Below are 18,403 nucleotides of genomic sequence, written 5' to 3'. Positions count from 1 at the left end.
AGGACAGGACAGGAGGCTAGACTGCTGGAGGCAGAGAGGGGAACGTTCCTTTAAATCTGTGAAATAAGTGACATGTATGACTCTGAGTACTGGCAGGTTGCATTCTCAATCAACACCAGCAGGTGGCGTACAGTACGCATGCACAATAATTTTTGATTTCAGTCACCAGGTGGTGCAAAGTCCTTTAACTTATAAGATTCCTTTAGATCGGTGTTTGACTCTCACAGGGGATTTGTATACTTCTCTCCCACTGAACTGTATGACCTATAAGGTTTTATACACTAGTTTGCTGCCTTCCTCAAGGAGAGTTGACTGGTTACCAGTAAAAGTAATTGTAAAATTGCAGAATTCCATAAATCTGCCCTCATGATCTATAAATCGGGGACTTACAGATGCAGGCGTCCCTGTGGCTCATATCCTGATTTGGGTTCCTATAATAGTCCGGTTTGCACCTCTCGCAGTTGGTCCCAGTGGTTCCCCCAGCACAGTCCTCGCACACCCCTCCACTCACTCCGCCGCTGGATTCATACACTGCAGGGTCAAAGCGGCATCTGTCCGAGTGATTGTTGCAGTTACAGCCTGTCAATACGGGGAGAAAAGCCTTTAATACAGGGAAATTAAATGACACAGTGAAGGGCAATATAAATGTGGGCCAGATATGGCATTTCATGCCAGACCCTTAGCCTTTTGCTGTTCAGTTTCATAGGGTACAAGATGAAGAGACAGAAGATGAGTTCATTCCATTGTGAACAAAATGTGAAGCTGGAAACATCTGGTCTCACTTCTTAATTGCAGTTTCAAGAGTTCACCACAAGATGGCGACAACGGACTGCTTTCAATCTGTCACTCCTCTGTCTGCCTCTTTATATCCCACAGAAACATTCCCCTATTTCTCCCAGTAACATGGAGATGCAACTGGGGAAGAAATGGAGTTGAGGGTTTCCATCGTATTCAAAATGCATTCAGTGGAAGCAGAAGATATCATGATAGTCCCTTTACAGCTCTAATGTTTGATTTCCTACTTATCTGGGCTGGAAAAATATAAATCAACTGGTGTCAGAAAGTTATACAGATTTGTAAATTACTTCTATTATAATGTCTCCAGTCTTCCAGTACTTATCAGATGCTGTATGCCCTGCAGAAAGTAGTGTAATCTCTCCAGTCTGACACAGTGCTCTCTGCTGCCACCTCTGTCCATGTCAGGGACTGTCCAGAGCAGCAGCAAACCCCCATAGAAAACCTCTGCTGCTCTGGACAGTTCTTGACATGGCAGCAGAGAGCACTGTGTCAGACTGGAAACACAATTTCATGCAGGACATACAGCAGCTCATAAATATAGGAAGACTGGAGATTTTTAAATAGAAGTAAAATTACAAACCTATATAACTTTCTCAAACCAGATGATCTGGTTTCAGATTAAAAAAGATTTTCACCGGAGTACCCCTTTAATGCTGGGAGCACTTCATTGGGAGCAGCTCGGCCACTGCACATTGGATGGCGCTATCTGCAGCACCCCAGCAGTGGTTGATTGTCAGGAGTGCCCAACCGATCTGAAAACCCCTTTAATAGGGGTCACAGGTGCACAGGACACTTACGTTTGCACACGTTTGGATTGTTTTCATCAGCCGGCCTCCAGGGCAGGTCATTGTAGAGGTCAGCACAGCGCTCACAGTTCACTCCCGCGGTGTTATGTTGGCATGCACATGTACCAGGGATCTACAGGGAGGACACAAACAACACAGACTCACATGTCAGTCACTCCAAGAGGTCCAGAAATGAGACTGGTCTCAGTATTATTCCTATTCTTATTATTAGCCCTGAGTGGTGGCCTTGGCTCTTGCCGCCTTTCATCAGTCTCCTTCATAGGACGGCCATCAGGAACACCGCCAACCGGGGCTTATTGACTTCAATGGAAAAAAGCCGACTGGTGCATGATGAATGTGGAGCCATGGTGCATGCAAGCTAACGCAGACAAATCCCACTCATCTAGCATGTTGTGGTGTCGTAAATCCAGTTTATTCCTCATGTTCTAAATAGAACTTATACAAGGGGTTGTTTTAAAAAATATATATATATGTATATATATTTCGAATCAACCGGTGTCAGAAAGTACCAGATATTTGTAGTTTACTTCTATTTAAAAATTTCCAGTCTTCCAGTACTTATCAGCTGCTGCATGTCCTACATGAAGTGGTGTATTCTTTCCAGTCTGACACAGTGCTCTCTGCTGCCACCTCTGTCCATGTCAGGAGCTGTCCAGAGCAGTAGCAACTCACCATAGAAAACATATCCTGCTCTCTGGACTGGAAAAAATACATCTTCCTGCAGGACATAAAGCAGCTGAAAAGTATGGGAAGACTGGAGTTTTTTAATAGAAGTAAATTACAAATCTCTGGCACTTTCCAGGCACCAGTTGATTTAAAAGAGAAAAAGAAATGGTGAGCTATCCCTTTAAAGCCAAATAAATGTGTTTCTATATAATTCCATCCATACAGTATCTTGTTATAGAAACGCTCTATTCACCTGGATGTCCCCAAATGGATCTCTTTCTATGTCCCCATCCGATATGCATCGGTCTGCATGGCCGTAACAGAAGCAGCTGCCGTGGACTCGCATCTCATCCACGGCATAGAAGGCATCAGGCTCCCGGTATCTTACGGGGGGCAACTGAGTGAGTTGGGTGAAGTTGATTCTTAGGTTGGTGAACGGCCCCAGCTCTGGAAATACAGACAAGAAGGGTAAATGTATGAAAGGTAAAGAATAAATCTGGGTGATACAATGAGCCTGCTCTCCGGCTGCCAGAGGCTGATGTGGCGACTGAAGAGGAGCCGACCAAATCTTACAGTCTTATAATCGAGATGCCTCCAAAACTTTGCAAAAAGTTTAGTGCAAAGTTCACAACAAGCTTGTAAAGATGGTGGCCGCACAATAAAATAGACATTAAAAAAGGGTATTTTCATCTGTCTGCGCTCCCCCAGTGTCCTCCTATAGGTATCAGTGTCCCCCCCCCCCAGCCGCCTCCAGCGTACTCAGCCAATCACTGACTGAGACGGGACAGCGCTGTGGCCAGTGGACTGTGTCTGGTGAGTGACCGCCAATCACTGGTCGTGGTGCTGTCCCATCTCAGTCACTGATTGGCTGAGCGGACTGTGACTCTTGTCTGGTGAGTGACAGCCAATCACTGGTCGTGGTGCTGTCCCATCTCAGTCAGTGATTGGCTGAGCGGACTGTGACTCTTGTCTGGTGAGTGACAGCCAATCACTGGTCGTGGTGCTGTCCCATCTCAGTCACTGATTGGCTGAGCGGACTGTGACTCATTTGGTGAGTGACAGCCAATCACTGGTCGTGGTGCTGTCCCATCTCAGTCAGTGATTGGCTGAGCGGACTGTGACTCATTTAGTGAGTGACAGCCAATCACTGGTCGTGGTGCTGTCCCATCTCAGTCAGTGATTGGCTGAGCGGACTGTGACTCTTGATTGGTGAGTGACAGCCAATCACTGGTCGTGGTGCTGTCCCATCTCAGTCAGTGATTGGCTGAGCGGACTGTGACTCATTTGGTGAGTGACAGCCAATCACTGGTCGTGGTGCTGTCCCATCTCAGTCACTGATTGGCTGAGCGGACTGTGACTCTTGTCTGGTGAGTGACAGCCAATCACTGGTCGTGGTGCTGTCCCATCTCAGTCAGTGATTGGCTGAGCGGACTGTGACTCTTGTCTGGTGAGTGACAGCCAATCACTGGTCGTGGTGCTGTCCCATCTCAGTCACTGATTGGCTGAGCGGACTGTGACTCATTTGGTGAGTGACAGCCAATCACTGGTCGTGGTGCTGTCCCATCTCAGTCAGTGATTGGCTGAGCGGACTGTGACTCATTTAGTGAGTGACAGCCAATCACTGGTCGTGGTGCTGTCCCATCTCAGTCAGTGATTGGCTGAGCGGACTGTGACTCTTGATTGGTGAGTGACAGCCAATCACTGGTCGTGGTGCTGTCCCATCTCAGTCAGTGATTGGCTGAGCGGACTGTGACTCATTTGGTGAGTGACAGCCAATCACTGGTCGTGGTGCTGTCCCATCTCAGTCAGTGATTGGCTGAGCGGACTGTGACTCTTGTCTGGTGAGTGACAGCCAATCACTGGTCGTGGTGCTGTCCCATCTCAGTCAGTGATTGGCTGAGCGGACTGTGACTCATTTGGTGAGTGACAGCCAGTCACTGGTCGTGGTGCTGTCCCATTTCAGTCAGTGATTGGCTGAGCGGACTGTGACTCATTTGGTGAGTGACAGCCAATCACTGGTTGTGGTGCTGTCCCATCTCAGTCAGTGATTGGCTGAGCGGACTGTGACTCTTGTCTGGTGAGTGACAGCCAATCACTGGTCGTGGTGCTGTCCCATCTCAGTCAGTGATTGGCTGAGTGGGCTGTGACTCATTTGGTGAGTGACAGCCAATCACTGGTCGTGGTGCTGTCCCATCTCAGTCAGTGATTGGCTGAGTGGGCTGTGACTCATCTGGTGAGTGACAGCCAATCACTGGTCGTGGTGCTGTCCCATCTCAGTCAGTGATTGGCTGAGTGGGCTGTGACTCATCTGGTGAGTGACAGCCAATCACTGGTCGTGGTGCTGTCCCATCTCAGTCACTGATTGGCTGAGCGGACTGTGACTCTTGTCTGGTGAGTGACAGCCAATCACTGGTCGTGGTGCTGTCCCATCTCAGTCACTGATTGGCTGAGCGGACTGTGACTCTTGTCTGGTGAGTGACAGCCAATCACTGGTCGTGGTGCTGTCCTATCTCAGTCAGTGATTGGCTGAGTGGGCTGTGACTCATTTGGTGAGTGACAGCCAATCACTGGTCGTGGTGCTGTCCCATCTCAGTCAGTGATTGGCTGAGTGGGCTGTGACTCATTTGGTGAGTGACAGCCAATCACTGGTCGTGGTGCTGAGCGCACCGAAGACGGCTGCAGGGGACATCGGAAACAGTAGAAAAGTGATGCCGGCAGAGTGTAGACAAGTGAGTAAAAATGACTGAACTTGGTGAAAACACCTAAACCCCCTGTAATCATTCCGCTGTGTTAGTGCGGTTTGTTTAGGGTTCATTACAGAGGAATCACATTTTTCTCTCAAAGTTTGATGAAGCTGCCTCACCAAACATTTAAAAAGTTTGCTCGTCTCTAATGGAAACTCATAGGGGGAGATTTATCAAACATGGTGTAAAGTGAAACTGGCTCAGTCGCCCCTAGCAACCAATCAGATTCCACCTTTCATTCCTCACAGACTCTGTGGGAAATGAAAGGTGGAATCTGATTGGTTGCTAGGGGCGACTGAGCCAGTTTCACTTTACACCATGTTTGATAAATCTCCCCCATAGATCGTGGTCTATAGGGCAGACTAAGTATATGTAGGGCGATGGAGTCATGTAGTGTAGGCAGCTTATTGTATACATCTGTATATCACCAGGAGAAGGTATTGCCCCTCTCTCATGTAATCGCTACTCCTCACATATTTGGCAGAGTATCTGCCGGGTTACAAGGCACAGGGGACTGGTGAAAGTTATAACCTCCTATTGCTCCACCACTGAACTTTACTCCCACAACCACAGGAACTGAAAGCGACTATTATAACTCCTGTCACAACCTATAGCACAGTTGGTAATAGAAATTCATATATTATAACTAGAGATGAGCGAACCAAGACACCCAAACCCCCTGAACCAAGGCTCGTTCTCAACTTTGCAAAAAATTTGATTCGATACCGAACCAAACTTTCTGCAAAGTTCAGAGGTGTTCAGGAAGATGGCGAAAATAAGCATATTCTCACCCGTCCGCAGTCCCCCAGTGTCACCTGGTGGCTCTCTGGTCCCATCCCAGCATCTTCTGTGGTGAAGGCCCACTCAGCCAATCACAGACTAGGATGGGGCAGCAGCACGGCCTGTGATTGGCTGAGCAGGCTCTCACTCTTGTCTCTAGAGTGACAGCCCACTCAGCCAAACACAGGCTGTGATACTGTCCCGTCCTAATCAGGCTGTGATTGGCTGAGCAGCCTTCACCGTAGAAGATGCCGGAACAGGACCGGAGAAGAAGGACCCCGAGGGAGCGTAGGCATGCCAGTATAAGGAGCGGTCTTTAGAAACCGCATTACAACAGCAAAACACCTGAAGAGTCCTGATGGATGCAGCCATAGGCCGAAGCCATGTTTTCCTGGCCCTAGGGAGTCCTGATGGATGCAGCCATAGGCCGTAGCCATGTTTTCCTGGCCCTAGGGAGTCCTGATGGATGCAGCCATAGGCCGTAGCCATGTTTTCCTGGCCCTAGGGAGTCCTGATGGATGTAGCCATAGGCCTTAGCCATGTTTTCCTGGCCCTAGGGAGTCCTGATGGATGCAGCCATAGGCCGTAGCCATGTTTTCCTGGCCCTAGGGAGTCCTGATGGATGCAGCCATAGGCCGTAGCCATGTTTTCCTGGCCCTAGGGAGTCCTGATGGATGTAGCCATAGGCCTTATCCATGTTTTCCTGGCCCTAGGGAGTCCTGATGGATGCAGCCATAGGCCGTAGCCATGTTTTCCTGGCCCTAGGGAGTCCTGATGGATGCAGCCATAGGCCGTAGCCATGTTTTCCTGGCCCTAGGGAGTCCTGATGGATGTAGCCATAGGCCTTAGCCATGTTTTCCTGGCCCTAGGGAGTCCTGATGGATGCAGCCATAGGCCGTAGCCATGTTTTCCTGGCCCTAGGGAGTCCTGATGGATGCAGCCATAGGCCGTAGCCATGTTTTCCTGGCCCTAGGGAGTCCTGATGGATGTAGCCATAGGCCTTAGCCATGTTTTCCTGGCCCTAGGGAGTCCTGATGGATGCAGCCATAGGCCGTAGCCATGTTTTCCTGCCCTAGGGAGTCCTGATGGATGCAGCCATAGGCCGTAGCCATGTTTTCCTGGCCCTAGGGAGTCCTGATGGATGTAGCCATAGGCCTTAGCCATGTTTTCCTGGCCCTAGGGAGTCCTGATGGATGCAGCCATAGGCCGTAGCCATGTTTTCCTGGCCCTAGGGAGTCCTGATGGATGCAGCCATAGGCCGTAGCCATGTTTTCCTGGCCCTAGGGAGTCCTGATGGATGCAGCCATAGGCCGTAGCCATGTTTTCCTGGCCCTAGGGAGTCCTGATGGATGTAGCCATAGGCCTTAGCCATGTTTTCCTGGCCCTAGGGAGTCCTGATGGATGCAGCCATAGGCCGTAGCCATGTTTTCCTGGCCCTAGGGAGTCCTGATGGATGCAGCCATAGGCCGTAGCCATGTTTTCCTGGCTGCATCCAACTTCTTCAGCCACCAGTCACCAAATGATTGGACTCGCGCATGCCCCATTTATGCTCAACTCTAGTATTCTTACCATGGATCTGTTGGCTTTTAGATACAGGAACTGAGAAAGCCATTGCCATTGGGCTGAACTGGACCTGATAAAAGAATAGAGAGACAATAAGGCATGAGTGCGCTCCCAGCGTTTCTGACCAATAATCACAGAAGATTACACTAGATTATGTTAGGTTTGTCTAAAGCTTCTTACTGTAGGAATAAGACATACACATCTATGCATAAAAGCTGCTACTGTCAGTAGTGCCACAGGCGGAATGACCAGTCACACACAGGCGGGGAACTTCTTTAACAACATTTTTCATAGATGTGTAAAGTCCATAGTGAGAACATAGTTTTAAGCTGCTTTACATAGTATTCCAGTCTTTTTTACTTTAGTACTTTTTGTATCACGTGTGTCTCCTAATAATGTCACACAATATTCAATATTAAGCAGATTCTGACTTTAGTTTACCTTGCCGCCATGTGTCGGGTGCCCTTGGAGGGTCTGACACCGCACATTTCCAAGGTTATGGGGTTGGCCTTGTCTTATGTGTGGAAATGAGGCCGCACAGTCAAAGGCTAAATACTGATACACCTGCCAAGTCTTCCCAAAGTCAGAGGATCTCTCAATCAGCATGCCAGCTGGCCGGGGACTCTGTACGGATCAAATGAAAGGAGGAGAGGCTGTTAAAGAGAGAGGTAAAGACCATGCGGGAAAAAAAGAAAAGAAGGCAGTAGTGTAGAGCGAGCATCACGCATCAACATTGCTGGGGTTACTGCAATACACATACATATGACATACCGCCAGGGTTCTAATGTGTCTGGCAGTAACCGACTGCATTTTTTTTAACCAGGCACTCTCCGCTCTACTGAGTAAGGGACGGCACCTGTTTAAAGGGGTTATCCAGGTAACAAAAACAGTATTCTTAACAATCTCCCTTCCCAATACCACCCTATGTCTAAGATACATGTATAACCCGTCTTGCACCCTTTCCCTGTTTTTTTGCTCATTGTTATCAGCTCTGGATGTCTAAAATCATCTTCTCTGAGTCCTCTCTGACAACACGCTGCTCCCTTTCCCCATCTCCCTTTGTAGACACTGGACATGTGATCTTCTCTCTGGGGGCCGGGTTATGCTGCGTTTACACAAAACGATAATTGGCCTGACACTACGTTTAACGATGTCGGAGTAACGTTTTTTTTTCATAACGATCAGCGTTTTGACAGTACGATATATCGTACGGAAATTCGTTTTGCGATCGCTTAAGCCTATCTCACAAATTGGTTAAATCGGCGAACGACTGTTTACACGGAACGATCTGCAAATTTTTTGCGAACGACAAACGAAGAACATGTTGTAAGATCAAAATGAACAATTTCTCATTCGTTGTTTGATCGTTCGCAGCATTTACATGTACGATTATCGTTCGAATTTGATCGTTATCGTGCGAATACGCACGATAATCGTTCCATGTAAACGCAGCATTAGCCTAGTCTATTGACTTGGTAAGCCGGCCCCAGGGGACATCATCTGCACCTGATCACTGCTAGTGAATGTAAAAGTGCTGCTTCCATAGACCTACATGTGTCCCCTAGCCCAGTTTTCTGTAATATGAAAAGTTATAGTTCTATCTCTGCTTGCTGCCACTGAATGCAGACATGTGTACCTGTCTTTGTGTCTCAGCTTTGTATATTGTTATGTGTTATGGTTCTTAGGCCGCATTCACACGTTCCGTGAACACGGATGTGGAATGCCTGTAACAGACCCCCACCCCCCGCATGGGCAGCATCTCCCACATGATGCTGGAAGCAAACAGTATGAATATGAGCCACACTATAATGAAGCAAAACTAGCAATTGTATATACATACATGTAGATAGCACATAGCATATAGCATATGAAGTGCATAGCACGGCGGATTACTTTAACTCACTCCTTTTTTGCTCATTAATTTAGTTATGATTAATTAAAAGTTAAGTTTTATTTTATTTAGTCTCTCTGACCAATAGGTAAACTCTAAAGTTGTTGTAGCTCTGCTACACCATGAGCGTGTCAGCTCTGCTTCACCATGAGCGTGTCAGCTCTGCTACACCATGAGCGTGTCAGCTCTGCTACACCATGAGCGTGTCAGCTCTGCTACACCATGAGCGTGTCAGCTCTGCTACACCATGAGCGTGTCAGCTCTGCTACACCATGAGCGTGTCAGCTCTGCTACACCATGAGCGTGTTAGCTCTGCTACACCATGAGCGTGTCAGCTCTGCTACACCATGAGCTAGCATGGAATACATACTGGGATGATGTGATGCAAAACCAGTCTAAAAAACAGTCCTGTGGTTACTGTGCAATAGTAATGACGGCAGTGGGCAGGAAAGAAAGCTAAGAGGCCGGACTAAGGATCTGTGAAATTCCAATTTGACATGTACATGAGTGTAAAATTCACAGACGCCTCTTTTATATGGGCTCAGTATATACTTTTGAATAGAGGAAGTCATCAGCTTGTTATCACATGCCTGCCATGTCTAACAAGGGACTTACCCTGAAATCCAAAGTGACGTCACTGAGCTGAAACTTCCTGTTCAGGTCAAATTGCAGAGAAACAGAATCGACTCCTGTGTAGAGAATAAAGTACATATCACTTACCAAGTACTTATAGGTGGCAGAACAACTACTGCTCTACATACAACCAGCTCCTGTATGGAGCTTTTTAGTAATCATTTAATAATCATCATAGATTTGTAATTCACTTCTATTTAAAAATCTCTAATCAGCTGCTGTATGTCCTGCAGGAAGTGGTGTATTCTTTCCAGTCTGACACAGTGCTCTCTGCTGCCACCTCTGTCCATGTCAGGAACTGTCCAGAGCAGCAGCAAATCCCCATAGAAAACCTCTCCTGCTCTGGACAGTTCCTGACATGGACAGAGGTGGCAGCAGAGAGCACTGTGTCAGACTGGAAAGAATATACCACTCCGCAGCATACAGCAGCTGATGAGTAAGGGAAGATTTTTAAATAGAAGTAAATTACAAATCTAAATAGCTTTCTGAAACCAGTTGATTTGAAAGATAAATATTTTTGCCAGAGTACCCCTTTATTAAAAATGCAGTCATTTTTGAAGGACAGGTTGAATAATTGTATGTTATTATATTAAGGACTTTTTGTATTACATTAATGTGCTTGACGTGGGTGGAAGGGGAACATAAAAAAGCATATATGCTTGCCATGTTTGGGGTCAGCACATGTACTGCCTGCTCGGCCAATCAGCAGCTGAGGGGGAACACCGCACTTGTGCTGTGTAATGGGATCACATCCAGGATAACAGTAAGGGCCCTATTGAAGGGAGCGATAATCTGCCCGGATTTGGTAGATTATTGCTCCGTGTATTAAAGGGAATGATCAGCCGATGATCTTTGCAGTTTAAAGCTGCTCAAAAATCATCGGCCGCCATTGGCTGCAAGTAGTGGTGCGCAGTTGACGACTAATGACAGTGTAAAAATAACAAAGTTCCTACTTACTTATTCTCCCCTGGTGTCCCGCAGCCTTTCCCTGCTCATTGCTGACGCTTCTGGCCCAGTCTCTTTAGTGACAGACTGTTTAGCCTATCACTGGCAATGGTGCTGTCCCATCTCAGCCAGTGATTGGCTGAGAGGCCTATCACTTCAGACACAGCTTCAGAAGTATCAGTGGCTTCTGTGACACCGGGGAACATGGCAAGACAGCAGGACACCGGGGAACGTGGGAGGACAGCAGGACACCGGGGAACGTGGCAGGACACCGGGCAACATGGCAGAACACCAGGGAATGTGGCAGGACAGCAGGACACTGAGGAATGTGGCAGGACACCAGGGAATGTGGCAGGACAGCAGGACACCGGGAACCATGGCAGGACAGCAGGACACCGGAGAACGTGGCAGGACACGGGGCAACGTGGCAGGGCACCAGGGAATGTGGCAGGATAGCAGGACACCGAGGAATGTGGCAGGACACCAGGGAACGTGGCAGGACAGCAGGACACCGGGGAACATGGCAGGACAGCAGGACACCGGGGAACGTGGCAGGATAGCAGGACACCGGGGAACGTGGCAGGACAGCAGGACACCGGGAAACGTGGCAGGACAAAAGGACACCGGGAAACGTGGCAAGAAAGCAGGACACAGGGGAACGTGGCAGGGCAGCAGGACAACGGGGAATGTGGCAAGACAGCAGGACACCAGGGAACGTGGAGAGGTAAGTAGGAACTTTGTTTTTCTCTATATACAGGAAGGGTAGCAAAGACAACGCTAAGATAATATATATATATATATATATATATATATATATATATATATATATATACAGGCCTTGCTGCACGATGATAGAGCCGTGTAATACGGCTCTGTACGCGGGCGCCAGTCTGGTAGATCGGCACTCGCTTACTTAGGGCCAGTTCACAGGGAGCAAAAGTGGTGGAATCCCACCTGCCTCAGAGCTCCGCCATGGAATGCCGCCTGCCTGAGTGTGTCAATGAGAGACATGTCAATTCTTTGAGCGTGCGAGCCTCCCACAGAGTCACTGTGTAACACAGAGGCAGGCACAATTCTGCGGTGGAGAGCTCCACCGGGGAATTATGACGCTTTTGCTCCGTGTGAACTGGCCCTTAGGGTATCGACCATCTAATACAGCCCTTTCTGGCATCAAGTGGACAGCTCAGCGTGATAAAGGGGAGTTCCAATTAACATTATGTACAGAATAGGGGACAAGTAAGAGATGGTGGGGGGGTCCAACCCCCAAGGCCCCCTGGGAATCTCCAGATCTGCCCCTGGCTCCTTTGTTTTGTATAGAGCTGCGGGTCGGCACGTGACCCGCAGCTCTATCCATTCTCTATGGAGCCCCTGGAAATAGTCGAGTGCTGAACTCCGGTGGCTCCACAGAGAGTCAATTCCCATCAAGCTGAAGCTTTGGTTGTCCAGGCATGATGGTAATTGCAGTTTTGGAACAGCTGGACAGCCAAAGGTTCCCCATCCCTGTGCTAATGAAACAGCACTCGTAAAGCAGATCTGTTTGTCCTAGACAGAACAAATCACCACCGATGCTTGAGTTTTGGTTTCATCCAAATGTACAGTAGTTTCCCTCATCTCTTGCCACCACCATTAAAGCCTAAGTGTAAGAGTACAGGGAATAGTGACTCTGGGACATACCCTTCTCAGACTGCCACCAGCGAAGATGACCGATTGGGGAGACCACATTAATAATACGATGACTGATTGCGGTAAAGGGGTCCCGTGAATCACAGCGACAACACTTCAACTGGTCCTGAAAGAAGAATCATAACGTTAATCTACAGATTTACATAATAAAACTGACTGCAGACATGGCCATCTCCAGGTGCTAGAGAGGTAGAGGCCTTTTATTGCTACCATCACAATGCACCCAAAATCCTGGACGTTCAACATCTATCTCCACCCAACTAATGTGGACCACAGCAGTGATAAGAATATATATATATAGCACCACTTTGCAGTTCTGGGCTACATACATAGATAAAATCAAACATTACAGATATACATGTAACCATCAGGTCAAACATGAGGAGTGAGGGTCCTGTTACAAGTCTAAATGCTTAAAGGGATTGTTCACCAAAAAAATATTTCTTTCAAATCAACTGGTCCCAGCAAGTTCTATAAAAAAAAATCTCCAGTCTTTCAGTACTTATCAGCTGCTGTATGTCCTGTAGGAAGTGGTGTATTCTTTCCAGTGTGACACAGTGCTCTCTGTTGCCTCTGCCCATGTCAGGAACTGCCCAAAGCAGCAGTAAATGCCCGTAGAAAATCTCTCCTGGACGTGGAAGAGTCTTACTTGGGAGCACCAAGTGCACCCCAATGGCAGACCAAGTGCACCCCAATGGCAGACCAAGTGCACCCCAATGGCAGACCAAGTGCACCCCAATGGCAGACCAAAAGCACTCCAATGGCAGCCAAGTGCACCCCAATGGCAGACCAAGTGCACCGCAATGGCAGAACAAGTGCACCCCAATGGCAGACCAAGTGCACCGCAATGGCAGACCAAGTGCATCCCAATGGCAGACCAAGTGCACCCCAATGGCAGACCAAAAGCACTTTAATGGCAGCCAAGTGCACCCCAATGGCAGACCAAGTGCACCCCAATGGCAGACCAAAAGCACTCCAATGGCAGCCAAGTGCACCCCAATGGCAGACCAAGTGCAACGCAATGGCAGAACAAGTGCACCCCAATGGCAGACCAAGTGCACCGCAATAGCAGAACAAGTGCACTCCAATGGCAGCCAAGTGCACCCCAATGGCAGCCAAGTGCACTCCAATGGCAGACCAAGTGCACCCCAATGGCAGACCAAGTGCACCCCAATGGCAGACCAAAAGCACTCCAATGGCAGCCAAGTGCACCCCAATGGCAGACCAAAAGCACTCCAATGGCAGATCAAATGCACCCCAATGGCAGTGACCTTTCAGAAAGATACATTCCCTGTTGCTCTGCAAAAATTGTTCCGTAACGGTTTGAGGAACATGACAAGAGCTGAGAGTGGTGACCTATACATTCACCGGTGAGGTTATGTTATGTTACTGTTATGGCTGATCATTTTGTATATAGAATTGGATTGTTTTGGTATATGTCATATTTTATATTGGTCTTCTTCATAAAATAGTAGTAAAATAGCTTTTCCTGTTTACACACAGACGGTGCCAACTCTGCCACAGCTCCACATTGTAGTGTCCATGGCTGTCAGCTGTCCAGCACCATTCAGGATTTATTTACTCAGCAGACATCCTTCCTCATTCATTCATGGTCATGTGGCCCGTACATCTCCGAGTGACTACAGGGCAAAGACACAGTCAACTTTACACAGGGCCATGGCCTTGGCACCGCTGCCAAACACACCAGGCAGCCAGGGGTATACACGTACATTATACACCATATAGCATCCTACTACTAAGGGTAAACGCTGAGACAAAACAATCATTACATCAGATTAAAGCTGCTTTTATGTAAGACAGGAACACACTATACTAACTGAATGGATCGCACATCTATAGCTCCACGCCTTACCTGATGGAAGATCCTCCTACCCCCAGCATTAAAGGGGCACTCTGGAGAAAAAACAACTTTCTTTTCAAATCAACTGATGTCCAAACATTATATAGAATTTTAAATTACTTCTATTTAAAAACTTCCAGTACTTATGAGCCGATGTATGTTCTGCAGGAAGTGGTGTATTCTCTCCAGTCTGACACAATGCTCTCTGCTGCCACCTCTGTCCATGTCATGAACTGTCCAGAGCAGCAGCAAATCCTCATAGAAACCCTCTCCTGCTCTCCAGACTGGAAAGAATACACCTCTTCCTGCAGGACATACAGCAGCTGAGAAGTACCGGAAGACTGAAGAATTTTAATTAGAAGGGTTTTTTTTTACAAATCTATATAACTATCTGATACCAGTTGATTTGAAAACATTTTTTCCCCACTGGAGTTCTCCATTAACCCCTTCGGGACCAGGCTAATTTTCGTTTTTGCGTTTTAGTTTTTTCCTCCTTGTGCTTAAAAGGCCATAGCACTTGCATTTTTACACCTACAGACCCACATGAGCCCTTATGTTTTGCGTCACTAATTGTACTTTGCAATGACAGGCTGAACTTTTGCATAAAATAATGCTGCGAAACCAGAAAAAAATTATATGCGCAGTGAAATTGAAAAAAAAACACAATTTTTTTTCTTTGGGGGGATTGTGTTTTTACGCCGTGTGTCCTGTGGAAAAACCGATATACAACATGTATAACTTTTCTTTTATCTGATGGCCTGTAAAAAATTCAAACCATTGTTAACAAATATATGTTCCTTAAAATTGCTCCATTCCCAGGCTTATAGCACTTTTATCCTTTGGTCTATGGGGCTGTGTCAGGTGTCATTTTTTGCGCCATGATGTGTTCTTTCTATCGGTACCTTGATTGCGTATATGCGACTTTTTGATCGCTTTTTATTACATTTTTTCTGGATTTGATGCGACCAAAAATGGCTTACGCCATTTACCGTGCGAGGTCAGGAATGTGATTAATTAATAGTTCGGGCGATTACGCACGCGGCGATAGCAAACATGTTTATTTCTTTATTTATTTACTTTTATTTATAACCTGGGAAAAGGGGGGTGATTCAGACTTTTATTAGGGGAGGGGGCTTTTTATTGACAACAACACTGTATTTATTTATTTTACACATATACTAGAAGCCCCCATGGGGTTAGGGTTATTCCCCCCTGGGGTTAGGGTTATTCCCCCCTGGGGTTAGGGTTATTCTCCCTGGGGTTAGGGTTATTCTCCCTGGGGTTAGGGTTATTCCCCCCTGGGGTTAGGGTTATTCGCCCTGGGGTTAGGGTTATTCCCCCCTGGGATTAGGGTTATTTTCCTTGGGGGACTTCTAGTATATACACTTTGATCTCTCATTGAGATCTTTGCTGTATAGTTATACAGCAAAGATCAATGAGATCGGCACTCGTTTGCTTTCGTGTGCTGCAGCCTGGGACGGCGCCATCTTGGAGAGGTCCCCGGCCAGCAGCAGTAACGGAGATCTCCCCCACTAGACACCAGGAAACGTCTGAATCCGATAATCGGAGGCAGCTGTCCGCTAATAGCCGTGGCCGCTAATAGCCGCGATCCCGGGCTACATGAGGACCCCGGGATCGCGGCGGTTCAGAGTGGGGTTGCCGCGTGGCCCCGCCCTGAACGCCCGCACCCGCACGAGGATGTACAGTTACGTCCTCGTGCAGGAAAGGGTTAAGCAGGCCATATCATAGCAGGATACATGTCAGTTTGACTGGCTGACAATCCCCTGTGTGTGCAGGCCTTCTATGTGTCCCTTGCACGCTCACAGGTCTGTCTAACAACAAACTGACACCTATTTCCAATTCAGAACTCTACAGCTCCAGGCAGAGACAGGCCGTACCTTAGAATCAGTACAAAATGAGTAACACAATGTATATACAATGTCCCTCATCTATCTATACATTTAAAATGAATGAATGAATCAAGTACACCACTTTGGAGGGTAAGTCCTGCGAAAATTTTTATTAAAGTATTGTATTGCCCGCCAAAAGTTATACAAATCCCCAATATACACTTATTACAGGAAATGCACATAAAGTGCTCTTTTCCCTGCACGTACTACTGCAGTAAGGCTTCACTTCCTGGATAACATGGTGATGTCACTTCCTGGATAACATGGTGATGTCACTTCCTGGATAACATGGTGATGTCACTTTCTGGATAACATGGTGATGTCACTACCCGACTCCCAGAGCTGTGCAGGCTGTGGCTGCTGGTGAGGATGATGGCAGAGGGATGCTCAGTGTCCCTCCAGTGCCCTGTGTCCCTCAGTGTCCCTCTGCCATCATCCTCTCCAGCAGCCACAGCCCGCACAGCTCTGGGAGTCGGGTAGTGACATCACCATGTTATCCAGAAAGTGACATCACCATGTTATCCAGAAAGTGACATCACCATGTTATCCAGGAAGTGACATCACCATGTTATCCAGGAAGTGACATACCCATGTTATCCAGGAAGTGACATCACCATGTTATCCAGGAAGTGACATACCCATGTTATCCAGGAAGTGACATCACCATGTTATCCAAGAAGTGACATAACCGTGTTATCCAGGAAGTGACATCACCATGTTATCCAGGAAGTGACATCACCATGTTAACCAGGAAGTGACATCACCATGTTCTCCAGGAAGTGAAGCCTTGATGCAGTAGTAAGTGCAGGGAAAAAAGCACTTTATAAACATTTCCTGTAATAAGTGTATATTGGGGATTAGTATAACTTTTGGGGGGCAATACAATACAAAATTTTCACCAGACTTCTCCTTTAAGTTTTTTACATAAAAAGAGTGACGCTTCTGCGGGGATAGCGGTGCCACGGTCCTTTTTTTGAACTGCAGCCCGGTTACCGCACACGGCGCTGCTCCATTACGTGACACCAGGCCGGCCTTAAGCACTGGAGGCGGGGCCACCGACCCCAGTGTGATTAAACCCCTCCGCTCTGTGACCTGGCTCTATTTATCCCAGCACCGGCGCCACTCTATTAATGTAAGAATCTTAAAGCGATGTACCCGATACATTCACTTTAAATACATTTCTATCCAATATTAATGAATCGATAGAAATCCATCTATAAATGAATCGACAGCTATTAGTTGTATGAGGATTGCTCGGAATATTTCCCATTACAGGAATGGACTCTATACAGTAACAGGGTGAAAGTTATCCAGGGTAACCGAGTGAAATTTACCAAGGACCACAAACAGACCTTTGTAGTGGCTTTTGTCTGCTCTATGAAGTGGGTGAAAGGTTACTGGGTGAGAAGTCACTGTGTACAGGGATTGCTGCTGTCACCGCCAGCTGAAAGCGGTAAATTCCCACCCTCACAATACATCTCTATAGAGGATCCGATTTCTCTGGGACATCTGGGAGATTTGTTGTGCTGTCACCTAGGTATGAGTATGAGGGATTCCACCATTTTATGAGGTACTTCTCCCAGGAGCCGGACCCTTCTGTGTATATTGGGCTCAGGAGGTTTCACCTCTCTCTCCGGCCTGATTCTTCTCAGATTTACAAAGCGGCGTATTGTTCCATGTGGAAATGAGTCTGATTGTGTTATTCTCTGCTCTGTTACGTGTAAGTAACTTCCCAGTCGATGAAGGATGGGCAGCCCCAACCAAAGGAACAGTCAGTCCCAGGTAAATGAGACAAATCTATCCTCTGTATAAAAGCCTGGCCTATACAGACATATGGTTAACCTGTGGCCATATGGTTAAAGGGGTAGTTCACAAAAAAAAAAAAATCTATATATATATATTTTTTTTTTTTATTATTTATTTATTTTTTTTCAAGTCAGCTGGTGCCATAAAGTAATATAGATTTTTCATATTTTACTATCAATAAGCAACTCTCCAGTCTTATCAGCTACTGTATGTCCTGCAGGAAGTGGTGTATTCTCTCCAGTCTGACTCAGTGCTCTCTGCTGCCACCTCTGTCCATGTCAGGAACTTTCCAGAGCAGGAGAGGTTTTCTGAGGATT

The 18,403-nt window shown here is 47.2% G+C and overlaps 1 protein-coding gene across 1 annotated transcript in view; it reads right to left on the bottom strand.

The window, feature by feature from the left end:
- The window catches only part of LAMB3 (laminin subunit beta 3), a 66,022-nt gene that overhangs the window by 25,761 nt on the left and 21,858 nt on the right, over positions 1–18,403 (bottom strand). Inside the window, exons 4-10 of the mRNA XM_069944961.1 lie at positions 12,501–12,615; positions 9,864–9,937; positions 7,799–7,981; positions 7,364–7,427; positions 2,524–2,717; positions 1,596–1,716; positions 391–579 (exon numbers count right to left, since the gene is read on the bottom strand). Of these exons, the coding sequence (XP_069801062.1) occupies positions 391–579; positions 1,596–1,716; positions 2,524–2,717; positions 7,364–7,427; positions 7,799–7,981; positions 9,864–9,937; positions 12,501–12,615 (940 nt within the window). The remainder of the gene's footprint in view (positions 1–390; positions 580–1,595; positions 1,717–2,523; positions 2,718–7,363; positions 7,428–7,798; positions 7,982–9,863; positions 9,938–12,500; positions 12,616–18,403) is intronic.

Source organism: Dendropsophus ebraccatus, chromosome 11, assembly GCF_027789765.1.
Source record: "Dendropsophus ebraccatus isolate aDenEbr1 chromosome 11, aDenEbr1.pat, whole genome shotgun sequence".
Lineage (NCBI taxonomy): Eukaryota > Metazoa > Chordata > Amphibia > Anura > Hylidae > Dendropsophus > Dendropsophus ebraccatus.
This window is presented reverse-complemented; position numbering and strand designations above follow the sequence as displayed.